At 48.3% G+C, this 16,786-nt stretch overlaps 8 protein-coding genes across 8 annotated transcripts; 5 read left to right on the forward strand and 3 right to left on the reverse strand.

Moving 5' to 3' along the window:
* Nucleotides 1–155: 155 nt before the first annotated feature.
* On the forward strand, nucleotides 156–1,199 carry N7457_002092 (DUF3632 domain-containing protein; the record flags this gene model as incomplete). The annotated part of the gene is made up of 1 exon (XM_057173138.1): nucleotides 156–1,199. The coding sequence occupies one exon, from the start codon at nucleotides 156–158 to the stop codon at nucleotides 1,197–1,199; it is 1,044 nt and encodes a 347-aa protein (XP_057033289.1).
* Nucleotides 1,200–1,547: 348 nt separating this feature from the next.
* N7457_002093 (GMC family oxidoreductase) lies at nucleotides 1,548–3,470 on the reverse strand (the record flags this gene model as incomplete). The annotated part of the gene is made up of 2 exons (XM_057173139.1): nucleotides 1,548–3,149; nucleotides 3,225–3,470. The coding sequence occupies 2 exons, from the start codon at nucleotides 3,468–3,470 to the stop codon at nucleotides 1,548–1,550; spliced, it is 1,848 nt and encodes a 615-aa protein (XP_057033290.1).
* Nucleotides 3,471–4,849: 1,379 nt separating this feature from the next.
* Nucleotides 4,850–5,685, forward strand: N7457_002094 (uncharacterized protein; the record flags this gene model as incomplete). Its single annotated transcript, XM_057173140.1, has 2 exons — nucleotides 4,850–5,172; nucleotides 5,241–5,685. 2 exons carry the CDS (start codon nucleotides 4,850–4,852, stop codon nucleotides 5,683–5,685), a joined length of 768 nt encoding a protein of 255 aa, XP_057033291.1.
* A 928-nt stretch (nucleotides 5,686–6,613) lies between these two features.
* On the reverse strand, nucleotides 6,614–8,112 carry N7457_002095 (uncharacterized protein; the record flags this gene model as incomplete). The annotated part of the gene is made up of 4 exons (XM_057173141.1): nucleotides 6,614–7,315; nucleotides 7,367–7,510; nucleotides 7,578–8,036; nucleotides 8,068–8,112. The coding sequence occupies 4 exons, from the start codon at nucleotides 8,110–8,112 to the stop codon at nucleotides 6,614–6,616; spliced, it is 1,350 nt and encodes a 449-aa protein (XP_057033292.1).
* Nucleotides 8,113–8,813: 701 nt separating this feature from the next.
* N7457_002096 (uncharacterized protein) lies at nucleotides 8,814–9,827 on the forward strand (the record flags this gene model as incomplete). The annotated part of the gene is made up of 2 exons (XM_057173142.1): nucleotides 8,814–8,846; nucleotides 8,904–9,827. The coding sequence occupies 2 exons, from the start codon at nucleotides 8,814–8,816 to the stop codon at nucleotides 9,825–9,827; spliced, it is 957 nt and encodes a 318-aa protein (XP_057033293.1).
* A 1,104-nt stretch (nucleotides 9,828–10,931) lies between these two features.
* Nucleotides 10,932–11,468, forward strand: N7457_002097 (uncharacterized protein; the record flags this gene model as incomplete). Its single annotated transcript, XM_057173143.1, has 1 exon — nucleotides 10,932–11,468. The coding sequence occupies one exon, from the start codon at nucleotides 10,932–10,934 to the stop codon at nucleotides 11,466–11,468; it is 537 nt and encodes a 178-aa protein (XP_057033294.1).
* Nucleotides 11,469–12,156: 688 nt separating this feature from the next.
* N7457_002098 (putative transcription factor) lies at nucleotides 12,157–14,233 on the reverse strand (the record flags this gene model as incomplete). The annotated part of the gene is made up of 4 exons (XM_057173144.1): nucleotides 12,157–12,715; nucleotides 12,779–13,126; nucleotides 13,187–14,116; nucleotides 14,193–14,233. The coding sequence occupies 4 exons, from the start codon at nucleotides 14,231–14,233 to the stop codon at nucleotides 12,157–12,159; spliced, it is 1,878 nt and encodes a 625-aa protein (XP_057033295.1).
* A 542-nt stretch (nucleotides 14,234–14,775) lies between these two features.
* N7457_002099 (MFS transporter) lies at nucleotides 14,776–16,373 on the forward strand (the record flags this gene model as incomplete). Its single annotated transcript, XM_057173145.1, has 2 exons — nucleotides 14,776–15,104; nucleotides 15,179–16,373. 2 exons carry the CDS (start codon nucleotides 14,776–14,778, stop codon nucleotides 16,371–16,373), a joined length of 1,524 nt encoding a protein of 507 aa, XP_057033296.1.
* Between the last annotated feature and the right edge of the window lie 413 nt (nucleotides 16,374–16,786).

A 16,786-nucleotide genomic window follows, 5' to 3' on the forward strand; every position in this document is an offset into this window, starting at 1 on the left:
AGCCTACGTTGCTGCCTAGTAGGGGTCCCTCGTTTAAGTTGGGCATTTAAAGCCCCCATGAGCTCGACCATCTCAATACTTTCACTTCCTTGTTGTCTTCTTTCTCTTATATGGATTATACATGAGTTATAACTCAACATTGTCAGCTTTATAAAATGGACCACCTCCGTGATTCTCTCCTGAGCTCTCTGCCTAGAGACACTCCTTCTGTCAAAACGAGCGACTATGCTCGTAGAGACCAGGAAAGCACACGACAGGCTATCGCTCGAGGTGAATTTGAAGAGGTCCGAGACGTGGCTTTCAGTAACCGGACCTGGGTGGTTACCAGCCGATATTGCGATATTGGAGACGGTGTAGATTCCCTTGAGTGCCACATTCATTCCCTATGGTATATGTACTACGAGCTTGCCCGAAACATCTCCTCCGACCCACCTCAGCATGAGGGTATAGTCCTCGATATTCTTCGAATTCAAGGAATGGGGCCGTTATCCAGACCTGCACGGGGTGTCTATGGAATTGACATCGCACGAACCGTCGACGGTACACTTTGGAATGACCTTCCCTTCTTGGTTGGCGATATGACTGATTTCTGGATCAATAACGGTCCTTCAATGTCGGGAACACACCGTCTCAATTTTGCGACATTCCTGGCCAAACTTGCATCAACTCGTGTTGTTAAGGATAGGCTGTGCCAAGTTGCTCTTTTGATCTTCCGTAATCTCTTTGAAAGCCCTCAAGAACTTCGCACGGGGGAAGAGTCAGATGAAGAAGACCTGGACCGAGGTACTGCGCAGCTTGAGGTGTTTCATCTGTTACCAGCTGCTGTTGCTTGGCTGAAAATAGCAAGCCACAACCTCCTTTTACTATCGGAGGTGTATTGGAATGACTGCCCCAGTGACATCGGCAAGGGTGGCGAGAAGTTCCTTGAATCGGAACTCGGACAGCGCTCACCTGCTGGACTCTCCCCATGGAGATACATGTTCTGGCTGAAGCGACTCCATGAGATTCAAGAAGAAGCCAAGGACGCCAATGAAAATGCCCTAGAGGAGCTTGCTACTGATGGCATCGATTACATGGTCAACACAATCAAGGAAAGGAATGCTCAGGTTCTCAGGGCTTATAAAAATGGTGGCGATGCCCTGCTTAAGGACAAGCATCTCTCGTGCCTGAAGTCTCTTGCATGTCTTGAGGAGCCATAAAAACTTGGACGAAGCTTCGAAGCAAACCTCGAAAGTGTCAGTCAGATATTGTCCCTTTCTCTCTTGCTTTCTCGGTCTCTTAGATGTTACATCCCTTACTACAAGGTCTGCGCTTCAAAATATCCAAGGAGATTTATCGCGATCAAGTGACAGGTTGCTCAAAAAAGTTCGTCGAAAATGTCAGTCATCAAGTCATTGGGCTGTATATTCTCGCTAAGACAGCTGTAACTAAAAAAACGCATCCTGAAGTAGTTCGATGGCTTTGATGGTATCGGAGAATTCCAAGCAGCCTCTCCACCTCGTTCAAGATCTAGTCCTGCTAGAACCATTCATAACATTCCCGCAAGGCTAGTTAATGTCTTGCTTAATGATGTCCGCTGCCTTTTCAGCAACAGTGAATACGGTAGCCTGAATATTTCCTCGCGGTTCCAAGGGGAAAATACTGGCATCAACCACACGGATATTAGCCGAGCCATACACCTTCAAGTGCGAATCCACAACACCTCCGTCTTCACGAGGCATCATTGCACATGTACCACTGACATGATACATAGAAAGAACAAGCTCTTTACACAGCTCCTTTGCCTTCTCCAGGTCTGTCACAGGGTCGGGAGTGTGCAGGCGCTCGCCATCCTTCTTCAATAGCGATGCCATTGGCTCAGTCTCGGCAATTACCTCCATCCACATACTATGCCGGGCATGGATCTCCAGATCAACCGGGTGACGGAGGATTCCGTGGTCAATCAGAGGAGCGGCCTTGGGATCAGAAGACTGGATATGAACGGAACCGCGGGATAGCGGATAACTAAGCAGGGAAACAATGCTAATGAAGAGGCCTGGGTGGCTAAGACCAAAGAGATCCTTAGAGTTCTCTCCCGCTCGGGGTAGCAGCTGGAATGGTGCCAGAATGAATTGCGCGGTAGGCTCGTCCGGATTCTGAAGCATAGTATGCAATGCTTCGTATTGCTTCTTGTGTGTCAGGGGAAGAGCAGGGCTTTCCAATTCTCTTTGGATCTCTTTAATTAATCGGCTGCGGTCATCGTCCGAGGTATCGAGTAGGGGCATAAAGGCAGAGACCAAGGGCACCATGCCCAGAGGACCCGAGCCATCCTTCTGGTAGGCGGCCATGGCAGCAGCTGCAACAGCCGGGTCACGGGCCATGTCGCCCGAAGGCATACCGTCTGCGACCTCATATCCAAACGAGACAATTCCGTGATCTTGCATGTTCTCACCAACACCGGGGTTGTTGATAATTGTTGGAATTCCGTGAGCCCGAAGAATCTTTTCATCTCCAACACCTGAAAGCTCTAAAATCTGAGACGACTGTGTGGTTCCCGCGGCAAGAATAACTTCCTTGCCGACCAAAACGGTGAACACATCCGAACCCTTGCTGAATTGAACACCAGTGGCAACAGCATCAGCATTATCCTTCTTCTCAAGAACAATCTTCTCAACTAGAGCTCCAGTCACAACCCTCAGATTAGGACGAGCCTGGACGTTCGGTCCAAGATACGCAGCCGCAGCATGGCTTCTTGTGTGATTGGTGGGATCCACACTACCAGGGCTCACAAAGGGACCTGTGCAGGCGCCTTTAATGGGATCTTCATCTTGCGGATACCCAAGAGCCTCAAAGGTTTCCATCCAGGCGGAATGGAACGGCATATACTGTTCTCCGAAAGAGACTTGGACAGGGCCTGTGTTGCCCTGGTCTTCTTGCTCATATTTCATTCCCTTGAAGAACTCACGGTTGCCATTTGACGGAGGAGCGGCTGTGTGGAACTTCCGAATGTACGGAGCCACTTCGTTCCAGCCCCAGCCGGGGTTGCCCAATGTTTCCCAGGCATTCATTCCAGCACGGGATGGCCAGATAACCATTCCCAAATTGATGGCCGATGAGCCTCCTAGGGTGCGGCCTTTTGTGCCTAGGAATCTACGGCCATTGAGTTGCTCCTGCTATTTATTAGCAAGCTTTGCGACAGAAAGGTATGGACTAAAAACTAAATCCGAGGGAATTGAGCAATGTACCTGAGGAATAGATCGGAAATTCCAATCAAAGTCATCATCTTCAAATGTTGCGGGGCCCAAGCCGGGGATCAGAAGTCGAGGATCATTGAGACGATTTGTCCCAGCTTCCAGAACAAGGACTCGGATATCGGGGTTCTCAGTCAGCCGGTTGGCGACAACAAGGCCAGAAGTACCTCCTCCGACAATGACAAAATCGTAAGTAGAACCCTCCAGACCTGCAGAGGACTCGGTGTCAAAAGATGCCATCTCAAATGAAGTATGCAACAGGCATACGATGTGATATGCAGGTGAGAATCAAAGAAAGAAAAAAGCAAAAACAATTTGAGGGTAGACGGGGGACCCAACAGACCTAGCCTCCAAGATCATGCTACACAATCCACTCAATCTTTAATCCCCTGGACCTCATGCTCGATAATTATGCTGGGGCTATCTCCAAACTGGCCAATCCGATCGCCACGGAGAGTGAGCGTATTGGAAATATTGAAAATGGTGATCCGCATCACGGGCTCAAGGCCAACCGTGTCAGAGTTAGTCTGCATGTGCAACGGAAGAATTGTACTATGAATGGATGGAAAAATTGTGCCAAGTCCTCGGTAAAAACAATAATGCGAATCCTTCGTTCTGGTTCCTGTGTGAAACACCGGTGGCGCAAATAGCGACAATTGGACATGGATTAGACACGGGTGTGCATAATGCCGAATGTTCAAGCATTCCTGGGGCTCTCAGACACTCCAATGCACCGATCAAGGTGGCCTCATCTTTCAATCTCTTCTCCTTGACTCACCCATCACAACTGATACCTCCCCAAGTAGATATATTGTCGCCGGGGCTTTCATTATCCTCAGCGGAACCCATGGTCAGGGACTGCGGGAGAGGTCTGTGCGAACCGCACGGCCCCACTCAACCCGATTTATTGGTCCCACTGAACCGACACACTAGAGCATATGGTATCTAGCACAAATTCACGATATTCCTCTTTCGGAGAAGATTTTCTCTGAACTGTATGTCAGCTATAATAAGGTTTGTCATGGAATACCTCCGCCCTAGGGCTTCCGAGAGATCTCACCTTCTGCTGAGATATCCAGAGTAAACCACCCCGAGTGTGACTCTGTGACAGAACGACGACACCATGGGAAACTATGGGCTGGGGGCAAAAGATGGCAGAGAGGTTGTGATTGTAATGATTGTCTTTGGGGGTCTTGCCCTGACCACAACGATTCTTCGCATTGTATCCCGGAGAATGAGAAACCTTGACCTAGGGTGGGATGATCACTTCATGATGGCTGCAACGGTACGAGCAGTGAACTGTTTTACGTAGAGCGTGACTGACAAAGCTCACAGTGCTTGGTTATGACATGTACCGTGGTTGTGATATTGAGTATGGTGACCCCGTCCTAGAATGGAGGAAGAGACACCACTGACAGGTATCTCGGTTAGTGGTAACGATGGGAGGCGTTGGGCTACATGCAATGAAACCCGTTCCCTACGCAGACATTCAATTCGATCTGAAGGTATGGCCCAATTACTCCTCTAGACCGATGAACCAGCCTTCTCATGATTTGGAGTAGATGATTATCGTTTGCCAAGTACTCTATGGAACCGGGCTCTCCCTTGTCAAAACATCGATGATGGTCCTGTACCACAAACTCTTCGGCACCAAACGTACCATGCAGATTGCGATTTACACAACTCTTGCCATTGTTTGGGCATGGGGACTGAGCATTATCCTCGAATCCTTCCTTATTTGCCAGCCCGTTGAGTTCAACTGGAATCCCATGCTACCGGGTGGTGGATGTGGGAATCGCAATGCAGCTTTCGTGGTGGCTGGAGTACTCAACATGGTCACCGATCTCATGGTCATGTCACTTCCAATTCCCTACATCTGGCAGTTACAGTTGCCAATAGGACGTAAGGTTGGTCTATCGATGGCATTCTCACTGGGATTCTTGTATGTGAAGTCGCAATTGTGTTGCTGTTTCATTCCATGTCCAAAAGCTAACCTCAATTTAAACCTAGTGTTAGTGCAATTAGCATGGTTCGTGTTGTCAGCCTTATGCGCATTGACTTTGACGACGTCACATACACCCTTCCCATCCCCTTGATGTGGAGTATGGTTGAGCAGCAACTCGCCATCGTCGCTGCAAATCTCCCCCTTCTTCGCCGCGTGTTCTCGGCCGTTGTTCCTGGAAGTTGGCTGGCTTCATTCTCCCGTGGGACCGCAACGGTATCTGGGGATATGGGTAGCAAGAACCGTTTGGAGCAGAATTATTGTCTCACTCGGATGAATGTGCGGGCCAACAAAAGCGCGGGTAAATTAGAGAGCACCAAGTCTCCGAGGTATAATGTCCAATCGAAGTGGAGTGATGATGACGGGCAGTCAGATACTGAGCTAGCAGTGCACGGCATGCCACCAGACGGGATCCATATGTGGAAGGGTTTCCGCGTCGACTCGGCTAGATAGAACTGGTCGCTGATCAAGACAATTTTGTCGAGCGGTGCGTTATATGGCAAAAGTGGCCTGTATATACCTTTCAGCTTGAGGTGTGAACCTCGATGTCTTGGATAATGACATGAACGATAACAACTACAATACTACATCTTCATCAACTAAGATGGTCTAGCCCTGAAGTTACATGTCATTTAGCGTGCTCAACGGGAGAAGCAGTCATTTCCAGGTCTTCAATTACCCATCACGCTTCCTCAATTTTGGTAAAAGTGACTTTTGAAGAGCCCGCTCAATCATATACCCAGGTATACATTTAGGCGTTCAAAAAAAAAAAAAAAAAAAAAAAAGCGGACTTCGATACACATGTGAGAAACGTATATATGATCAACATCTCCGTGTTAGAAGCGTTAAGCCTGTCGAAATGTCGACTGAGTGAGAGTCAGGACTCCTCGAGGACAACACTAAGGACTCTCGAGGACAGCCCCGGACTGTAGGAAGTCCGCTCCGGAAGCTCTTGACAAAACTCTACATGTACAAAAGCAAAATAGAAAAGCTCAATCAATATACGCTATTCCATCTACAAGTAGCTATTCACTTGAACAAAGCCTTGATAATTGTTGCGCCTTACCAGTCCTTCGATTGTTCCCTACCCTTTTGCAACTATTAAACGTCCTTAACTCAAGGTGCCTTTAGGAGTTCAATCTCGATATACCACGGTGGCTATATACGATGTCTCACCTTCTACGCTGAAAACTTCGCCGCGGCAAGATGGTATGTCGATTATTGTGACTCGAAATCTGGGGAAGGACCAATGGCCCGACAGAAATTGGAAACACAATCAATAATCCAAACTTCATCGCTTTGAAATGCCAGCATTGGCCGCTTGGTAGAAATTTGATGGTCTTGCTTTATATTAATCTCATTGATGCGTTTTTCAATTTCCCTAGTGGAGATTCTGGGTTACCATATTTTTGGCCATGGTAAACCTTGCTCCTAGAACCTCGCATGTCGGTGATGACCAGTTTTGAATCAAAATAGCCCTGTCTGTGAGCTTTAACAAAGATTGTAAAAGCGTTGTTGTGAAAAAGAGAGCTGCTGACCAAGGTAGAGAGGCAGAAAGCATTTGTTCTGAGTTGAACATGAAAGGCAAGGTACCGTAGATCTCTTGCGATAAAACCGAGATGGCAGCATTAGCCTGGTCATATTTGGCTCTGAACTCCTCAGGCAATGCCGTTTGGGATGGTAGAGTCTGGGACGATGAGATGTCGAAATTGTCCATGATAATCCTGTTGGCCAAAATGCGGGCTAGGCGATAATAATTCCACATGCGAGCAAACCAAACGTCCTGATATACGTATTGCGGTCCAGCCTGATGGTAATTCCATGAGATAGGCAATGAAATGGCCCAGGTTTGTAGAACTCGGTCACTGTGAGTAGCCAATTCGAATAGCTGACTGGACGCAAGCAGATCGAAGTCCTTTGATGCATAAAGATTACAAAGTGTACCCATGACAACAAACAACTGCATTGCTGATGACAAGGGGTCCACATCCTGCTGCCTGATATTTGACAATTCCTCAAAATTATTTGGTGATTCCAGAAAGGTTTGTGGAACCAGTTTTCCATCGAGAAGACATGCGAGCGCCTAATATTGAGCGTTAGAGCTTGACGACTATTTGATGCAATAGCAACGTACTGTGGTATAGTAGATATCTATAACTTCCTTCACCAAGGGGATGGGCAGTCCATTGGTGGAACATAAATAGCCCAAGAGCGCGGCAGCACCATGGACATGCTTTTGCCAAGTATGCGAAGCAGAATGAGTATCACATGTGATCATCTGCAGAATTTACCTTGCGTTAGTTCACTGATTATCTCAATATTGGGGAGATCTCATAATACAGAACCTCGAACATGGATAGAATATAACTTCCAGCAATGGATTGTTCGATTCTAATCCCCTGGTGACAATTTATTGTTCTCGAAATAGCCCTTATAGCAGAAAGATATTTGCCCCGCGCCAAGTTCATCATGCTAGGATCTTTCTGGACAAGAGCGAGTGCAGCAAGACCAACGGAGGTAAGGCTGATATTAACAGTGGACGGCTGCTCCATCCCGGATTCCATCCAGGTCTTGCAATTATCTCCCAATACTGGAAAATTGTCGAAAAAGACCTTCTGTGCAACTTCTTCAATGCTGAGAGCAGGCGTCACTGTGACTGGGCTCCATCTAGCAGTCTGATGGCGAGTCGTAATCACTTCATCTTTTGGAACAGATAACCTTTTGATTATAGATTTGGTCTGATCTCGAAAAATCAAATCTGACTGAGACCTATAGCCTGCGCATTCTAGACCGGCTCGGACGCACTGACTGCATCTTGGTCTGAGTAAACTGCACTATCGAGGAGTCAGCTTGCAAAGCCATGGCTGGCAAGAAGTACATTGAAGGAAGATTCCCACTTTTATTCTCCTAGCCCTGCAGTTCCCACATGCTGGACTACCTCTGGCGGATGCCATTGATTATAGCAGAGTTTGGCAGGTTAGAACCGTTCCAATCGGACTACCCTGCCGCTTGGCAAAGATTTCCTGGTGACTTGGAGATGATCCTACTCTGTATAAATTTCTGTGATGATCGGCGAGTCAATAGCACCCAAGACACATGGGATCTTTTGTGAGGAGTGAGTTGTTCTGCGTCAACGAGAGGCTGGGGCCCTTGGCACGTCCCTCATTGGTTGGGACCGTCGCGCTAATTCACGACGCACCTACCAGAATAGGGATAGCGCGTACCTAAAACATGCCTCACCGATCATCTCGACTCTTACGGCCAAGGCCATTCGGAATGACACTATATCACGAGTGAATTGCCTAAAGGGGCACAGAGCTTGTCCACAAACTGCTCAAATCATTCCAGGCTAATCCATGACGAAATTTCCTCTCTTAGACAGTGCTGATTGCCACATTATATATCTCATCGTAGTCCGCGAAGTTATAAAAGGCACAGGATATCCCATAGAAAGTTATACAATTTCTCCTCACATCTCAGGAGAAAGTTATATTGTTTTCTTTTGGTACATTACTATTTGCACGCCTTCGTCCCTACCTTGTTGATTTACACATCTCTTTCAAATATCACCTCAATCCAACATGGAGCCTATCCGCAAAGTCGCACTCTTAGGGGTTAGTATACCAGCGCACATATTCTTTTTGTTCGATATACTGATATGTGGCAAACAGAGGGGGATGTTGGGATCAGCGGTGCTTGCGCAGCTCATAGATGCTGGCTTTCAAGTCACAGTTCTGAGTCGTACAGCGAGCTCGATGGACGAATCCCATTCTAGCGTCAGGACCATGCAAGTCGATTATTCGTCAATCGACAAGCTTGTGACAGCTCTCCAGGGCCAGGATGCTGTAGTATCCACCGTCGGTACCTCCGGCATTAGTATCCAGAAGACAGTGATTGATGCTAGCATTCGAGCTGGCATCAGACGCTTCATCCCTTCGGACTTTGGAGCGCTTACGACCAGACCGGGAGCAGAGTCACTTCCACTCAACGCACCGTGGATAGAGATACAGAGTTATCTCACAGAAAAAGCGCTCGGCGGACAAATCGAGTACACTCTTTTTGCTGTCGGGCCCTTCTTGGAATTCGTCATGTCAATGCCGTTTTTGATCGACCTGCAGACGCAGATAGCCACCGTATATGACAATGGCACGCATCCTTTCAGCTCAACCAGTGTGTCAAGTGTTGGGAAGGCCATAGCCGGCGCTCTGAAAAACGCCACAGCAACCAAGAATCGTTTGGTTAGCGTTCATGACACTGTCCTGACGCAAAATCGAGTTTTGCGTCTTGCAAAGAAATATTCAGGGCCTGATATCGAATGGGTTGAGAATCCAGTGGATGCAGCGATTGAGCTTGATACAATTCTTACGAATACCAAGCAAGGTGATTTGGATCTCTTCAAGACACTTGCGCTACTCAAAGCCGCGCTGCTGAGCGGAAGATTCGAGACTGAATTCAAGGCCGTGGACAATGATCTTGTCGGAGTCCCCATTATTTCTGAGGATGAATTTGAGAATATTTTTGCCGCGGCCTTCAAGCCAAATCAGATGATTACGCATGATGAACTTCAGTCAAATATTGAGGGTATTCAAGGGTAGTCCGAACAATGAGCTTGGAACACAATTCAAATACAACATTGTCCTATACCGCCTCCGTTATTGGTATCAGGCGTGAAAATAGCTTTTGACATCTGCATTAGAAGAAAGTCTTTGAGCTCCAAGTATCCGAAGAATAGATGACGTAATAGTTGCTAGTCTTCCTAAATAGTAAATACAATTCTGTCTTTCTGGTGTCTACAAGGCACAATCATAGTTGAAAGCTCATGGATAGAGGATATCCGGTGTGTATCCGAGCTTGACCGAATGAGATGAAGCAAGTACTTCTAAGGATGCCAACAAGTTAACCTCTGATAGTATTTCGTGGCAAATAAGGTGGCTGAGCATAGCTTCAACCTTGGAATCATTGATGCAGGAGAAAGATTTGGAGTGGCGCAATGCCATGACAAGAGCAAAGGATGCCGGTGAATTCTCGGTTTGTAATCTCTACCTGCTATTTGGGGTGAACATCCACCCGGCAGCATATTAATCAGCTTCGCTGTTGACTTCAAATCTCTTCCCAAATTGCCACTGAAAGCTGACGTAAAGCGCCAGGAGGACAGGTAAATGCCACGAACGGCACTGATGTCAGTATCTCCATCCTTCCTTTCTCCTGGGTGGTCAGAAAACGGTTCCATTTGAGAACCAAACCCATCAAGTGATTGGATCAAAGTCTAAAGAATCGAAATTCGAGAAGCCGAGGTGCCACACGTAAGGCGATGACGAGGCGTTCGAGACCAAGGTGGGAACTTCAGCCGCATCTTCTGATTGGACGGTTGTCCTCGGAAGTCAACCTTATTGATCGAACCCACATGTATAATTGTAGTCTATCCATTCCTTTGCATCGCCTGGCTCTGCAGCTGGCAAAGTTTCGTCTTCATCCGGGCTCCACCGAGTAAGATAAAAAGATGGGATCCCGCAGAAATGGCAGCTTTTTTCTTTTCTTCAATCAACACATTCATTGATCCTTCAAGTCACTCTCTTCTTGAAGTCATTTTCTCTCTTTCGAGGTTGATCCTCAATTACTGTCTCTTTAGTACATCTATATTGACCAGGTGACCTTTTTCTGTCTACCACTTTCATTCCCTCAATATACAACTTTCCATCATGATCTTCAACGCCCTCCTTACCGGCCTCCTTGCTGCCACCGCTGCCGCCCTGCCCCAGCCTCACCGGGCCCGATCCGGAGAACCCACTGCTATCGAAACCCGCGACTCTGGCAAGGGTGGAATTCAGATCGTCAACAACCTGGACACAGACGTTTACCTGTGGACCACCTCATCCGATGAAGGCACCATGAAGACCCTCAGCTCTGGAGAAAACTACAGTGAAGACTGGATCACCAACGACAACGGAGGCGGTATCTCCATCAAGATGTCGACCACCCAGGACAGGGATAGCGTGCTCCAGTTCGAATATTACGAGGATCACGACTTTTTCTACTGGGACATGTCATCCATCGATCTCGATGAGACATCCGAGTTCGTCAAGGCGGGATTCATTGCGGAGCCTAGCGACTCCAGCTGCCGATCCGCTACCTGCGAAGCTGGCGACGTGGCCTGCGCGGAGTCTTATCAGAACCCCGATGACGTGAACACCTACTCTTGCTCTCTGGGCTCCAGCTTCACTCTGACTCTGGGTTAAATGCTTTTCCATTTCTTTTTAGAACCGGCAGGGCCGATGGAATTTTGTTTGTTTTATCATCCACAGTGCATTATTGTTTCCCTGAAGTGTGTCGGATTGTTTGCATACGCTCTCGGATATGTTTATAAAGTTCTGTGAAATCGCCAATATCCTGTAGTTAATAGTGCTCATTTGCAATGTCACTAGAAAAATATACGAATGTGTTGCAAAACAAAGGAAGATTTGATCTACATCAATACATATATGTAGCAGTACCTAACTAACGGGCTTAGTCTGTGGCTGCGACTTGCCCGACCAAGGACACCTTATGAGGAGGGCGATTGGCAGCTTTCAATCCCGGTGACTACAATACCTAAATTCTTTCTTTACAAGCGTTCACGTGCTGCTTTTCAATCACCCAGGTCACTTTCAGTGACCACTGCTTCAACATTGAGATCTTACACTTGACGTTATAGCAGGAGGCTATTACTTCATAGTATTGGAATATTCACGCCCCTTTAACGCGATGTGGTCCCAACCATTACCGGCTATTCGAACACCTAGGTATAACCATAATGGGAAGATCAAGGTGTTGTTCGATCGTTCGTAGACCGCGGAATTAAGAAAACCTTAGTGGAACTCGATATTCTCTTTAAAAGAGCAGCCGGGTGGATAGGAACTCCTTTCCCAAACACTATGATCGTATATACTACCCTAGCCCATCAAAATTGACCACTTCTTCCGTTCTAAAGAGAAATTCATCAAAGTCGAACCGGATATCTTGAAAGATATCATCGAAGCAGCAACCCGCACTCTCCATCACGGGCTCAGCGCCACTCTGGTATGATGGGCAGTTCGTCTGTGAAATTTTCGTTGAGAGGGCCTCAAAAGTCCAAACGCACTGCTGGACATATGTACTCAGGTGGACGTGCGCGCGAAGAGCTGCCAGGACATCCTGCCAAGATCGAGAGACCGACTCGGTGAACAGATCTGATCCGACCATGGCTGCCAGGAAAATCATACCCGCTATGTGAAGATAGTATACTCGGGTCCACCAAGGGAGGATACCGATACCCCGGGCGGGATCCAATGTTTCGACGACCAGGGACGTGACGCTTTGGGCAGCATCGATGCACATTCTGGCACATTCCCTGAGAAGTCGCTCACTTAGACTTGAGGAGTTAATGGACTTTGATTGGGGATCGGATTTCATCGAGTAGAAGCGGGCGAGTAGTGGTCTGTATAGATAGATTCGGGAGTGAAGAAGCCTACAACGCAGATCGGTATGAGTATAGATGAGACATGATCGGGGAATAAAAGCAATGGCTTACTGAACATGCAGCAAGTATCGCTCCATTTGAGATGTTCTGTCTTCCAGAAATTTAAGGTTCTGTAACTGGAAATCACTTGGGAGGCTGGCCTCCCATTTGCTAAGACAAGCGTCCATGTGAATTGCCGCAGTGTGATATTCCTCCTGTTGATCTAGGCGTGGTGCGACCAACCTGGCTGCAAGAGTACTCCGTGTCTGGATCTGGGCGAGTTGTATCTGATTGCCAATTTCGTGAAGCTCCAATTTCCAACGGGAATGCTCCGTATGTTCACATTCCTGCTTAGAGCCGTTTGTCGGCGAGGTAATAAGGGCCAGCGCTGATGTCTTTCCGAGTGACCAGGATATGCATCTGCATCAGTCAGCTACAGCTCTCCCGGAGGTGAAAGATCGTCGTTGTCGGAGGTCCTACCGATCTAAAGCAACGCAGCTCGCCCAGACCTTACGTTTCAGGCGCGTAATATTACTGGCATCCTGGGTGGAAGGAGTCTCTGGGACGTGACAACACATAGTTTGTGCGATTCGCATTGCCAGTCCCGCTGTCATCCACGTCTTTTGTTGATTGTTGGTGCAGTGGAGGTATCGGTTCATCAGTATTAGGCATTGCACCCGCTCCAGTGATCCGGGCTCCCAAAGAATAGACTCGGCTGGAAGCAGGCCCCATGCACGCCGAAAGTAAGTGTTTCCCTCTTCATTTCGTTTATCGAGGGGGATAGATTCTTGTCTTTGGACAGCGAGGGCAAAGACCAGATTGAGGATGCTGAGCCGAATGTGAGGGTCTGTATGTACTGACACACCAGACGTGGAGTACGACGTTGCATAATATTGGAAAAACTGTTGGCGATCTAATATAGGTTCAGCTGGATTGATATACTGCCAGTAGACATCCACCAGTTGATCTGCATATGTCCGAGAAGGCAATTCAGTGGATGTAGGAAGAGTGGAGCATCGGACGGGTAAATCCAGATCTCCAAACAGGGGCGCATCGACAAGTGGGACAAGGTAGGAAGTGGCTGGTGGAACAAAGCCAGCTCGCTCATCTATCGCTGCGGCGACCTGGCCCGCGAATCGGCCGTGGGCTGCATAATATGCGCGGCTGTGATTCGGGTCCTGGTCCAAACCACTGCTGACACTCGAAGGGTCCGGAAGGGAGCATGGCTCAATGGTTATGGGGGCTAAGACCGTTGCTATCGGAGGTGCCTCGTGCGAATGAGCCGGTGAAGATGGAGGTGAAGCGAGAACAGGAACGTGCTGAAGTGCCTGTCTCGGGGCAGGCTTGCTCGCGATCTCGCAGACAGCGGGCAGCTGGTTGTAGTTACATGTCTTCCCTCGAGCCTCACACCTGGCGCATGCTAGGTCATTGCTCATATCAGCTTGGTGCATGAGGGAAATTACTTCAAGACATGGGAGTAGAATACCTGGGCGGTTGCCGTCGCATTTGGTCTTCCTCGAGCGGCATTCTTGACAAGCTTTTGAGACTTTTAATCGCTGTCTGCGTATTACCCGGGTGTCGCGTTGTTCTTGATGTGCCATGTCGACGGTTCAGGTTCTAAAATAGGGAACCTTGCCATTTTCATGAACTTTTCTGTCTTAGGTCCCTACCTATGGCAAGGAACCTTTTCAGGTAAGAAAGATTATGTAAGGATGATTTCCAACCAAGGTTGGTGGAAAGTTCCAAGCGGAGAAGATCAGCAGATGGGCCATAAGAGTAGAAAGAGAGACCAATCAGATTACAGTCCGTTCCATCAAGCCCCACAGCGGGAAGATCACTCATTGGATTTGCAGATCCACTATATTTGACATGATCCAATCAAAACTGGGACCGTACAGTACAGTTTGCCTTCCCGCACCAATGGAAATGCAATCCGAGCGTATCTACTGTGCAAAGGATACTCCGGTCTCCGTGAAGGTAGCTATATAGCATCGCAACAGTCCCGTCATGAGAAGCTTGGTTTGAGAGCTATTGGGTGCGAAATTGAGAGCCCTATATTTCAAATCACCATGTCCAGCGAAACCAAGATCACCGCTGATCCAGGCGAGGTCGAGAAAACACCCGTCTACGACGGCCAAGGCACTGAGCAAGATCCGTTTCTGGTGGAATTTCAAAAGGATGACCCTGAAAACCCGATGAACTGGGGTTTATTGCGAAAATGTTTCATCACATTCATTGCGACTATCTCAGTTTTTGCCGTCACCTTGACCTCCTCCGCATACTCCGTCTCCGCCAACGAGGTCTTGAAAGACTTTGATATCAGCTCTGAGGTCTTTACGCTTGGTCTTTCCCTCTTCGTTCTAGGATTTGCAATTGGCCCTGCCGTCTGGGGTCCTCTGTGAGTATTTAAATTCACCAATGGGTACCCATTGGTACCTCCCCACGTCCCCGCGCTAATGCCATGTCTCCAAGATCCGAGTTATACGGAAGACAAAAGCTGTGGGTGATCACTCACGTCGCCATGGTCGCCTTCCTCGGGGGATCCGCTGGCAGTAAAAACGTTGCCACGCTCTTGATCCTACGACTGTTTGCCGGCACATTCGGTGCATCTCCCCTCGTGAATTCCGGTGGCACGATAGCCGATCTCTTCCCACCAGCCCAGCGCGGCCTCGCTCTAACAGTCTACGCGGTTGCACCGTTCCTTGGTCCCGTTCTCGGCCCGGTGATGGGTGGCTTCATCAGTCAGAGCATCGGTTGGAGGTGGGTACAGGGCGTGTGTACCATATTTATCGGGATCATTGGTCTCCTAGGTGTCATCTTCATTCCTGAGACCTACGGACCGGTTCTGCTGCAGAAACGAGCGCGTCATTTGTCGAAGAGGGATGGCAAGGTTTATATCAGTGTTCTGGAGAAAAGCCAGGGGAAGAAGAAGCCATCTGAAGTCTTCAAGCGAGCCCTGTTCCGACCTTGGATTTTCCTTTTCCTTGAACCGATTGTCTTGATCGCCTCCGTCTATATGGCCATCATCTATGGCACAGTCTACATGTTCATGGGTGCGATGCCCATCGTGTATAATGAAGATCGCGGCTGGAGCGAGGGCATCGGAGGCCTTTCATTCCTTGGCATTGCCGTGGGAATCATTTTGGGTCTGATTTACGCGATCTGGGACAACAACACCCGGTATATGAAATTAGTCGCATCGAACTCCACGACACCCGAATCGCGCCTACCACCTGCCATTGTCGGTGCAGTCGCTCTGCCAATCGGGATGTTCGGCTTTGCCTGGACCACCTATCCCAGTATCCACTGGTCTGTCAGTATCATTCTGTCGGCTCCCTTCGGATTTGGCTGCGTGCTCGTTCTCCTGCCGATCATGAACTACCTGATCGACTCCTACACAATCTACGCTGCCTCTGTTTTGGCAGCAGCGGCGATCTTCCGCTCTGTCATTGGTGCTGTGTTCCCTCTTTTCACATCGCAGATGTATCATAACTTGGGAATCCACTGGGCCTCTAGTATTCCGGCTTTCATGACCCTGGTGTGCATACCGTTTCCGCTGATCATGTTCCGCTATGGTATGCAAGTGCGCATGAAGTGTAAGTATTCGTTCGAGGCAGCGGAAACCATGAAGAAAATGCAACAGGCCCAGGCCAATCAAGCAAAGTAGGAGGCTACTGTCACAGAATGAGGGGATGCGAGTCGAGTGTTCTGCGATACAAAGATGGCTCTGCGTTCCCCCCAGCGCAGTAGGGAAATCGGGCATGGGGCAAGGAAACGTTTGGAAATTGTCGAGGCAACCGGTTACTGATAATTGAACCAGTCTAGAATAGACCGCTTTTAGATTAAGAAGATAGTCAATGTAATTTTTCCTTTGTTTATTCTCAGAGAATTTCAAAAACCGAGCCTCGAGAGCTGCGGACTGTTACCAACTCCGAAGTCCGCCATGCGAACCCTACAGCATCGGAGCACACCCAATTTCTGTCAAATACAGACATTCCACGGCTCTACTTGGAATAAAATCTTGACTAGGTGCAGCGTCAATTAATGTTAACCGTATACAATCTCGTAAGGAATAAAATT

Source organism: Penicillium paradoxum (genome assembly GCF_028828445.1).
Source record: "Penicillium paradoxum strain IBT 22861 chromosome Unknown utg000003l_segment0_segment0, whole genome shotgun sequence".
In the NCBI taxonomy this organism is placed as follows: Eukaryota; Fungi; Ascomycota; class Eurotiomycetes; order Eurotiales; family Aspergillaceae; genus Penicillium; species Penicillium paradoxum.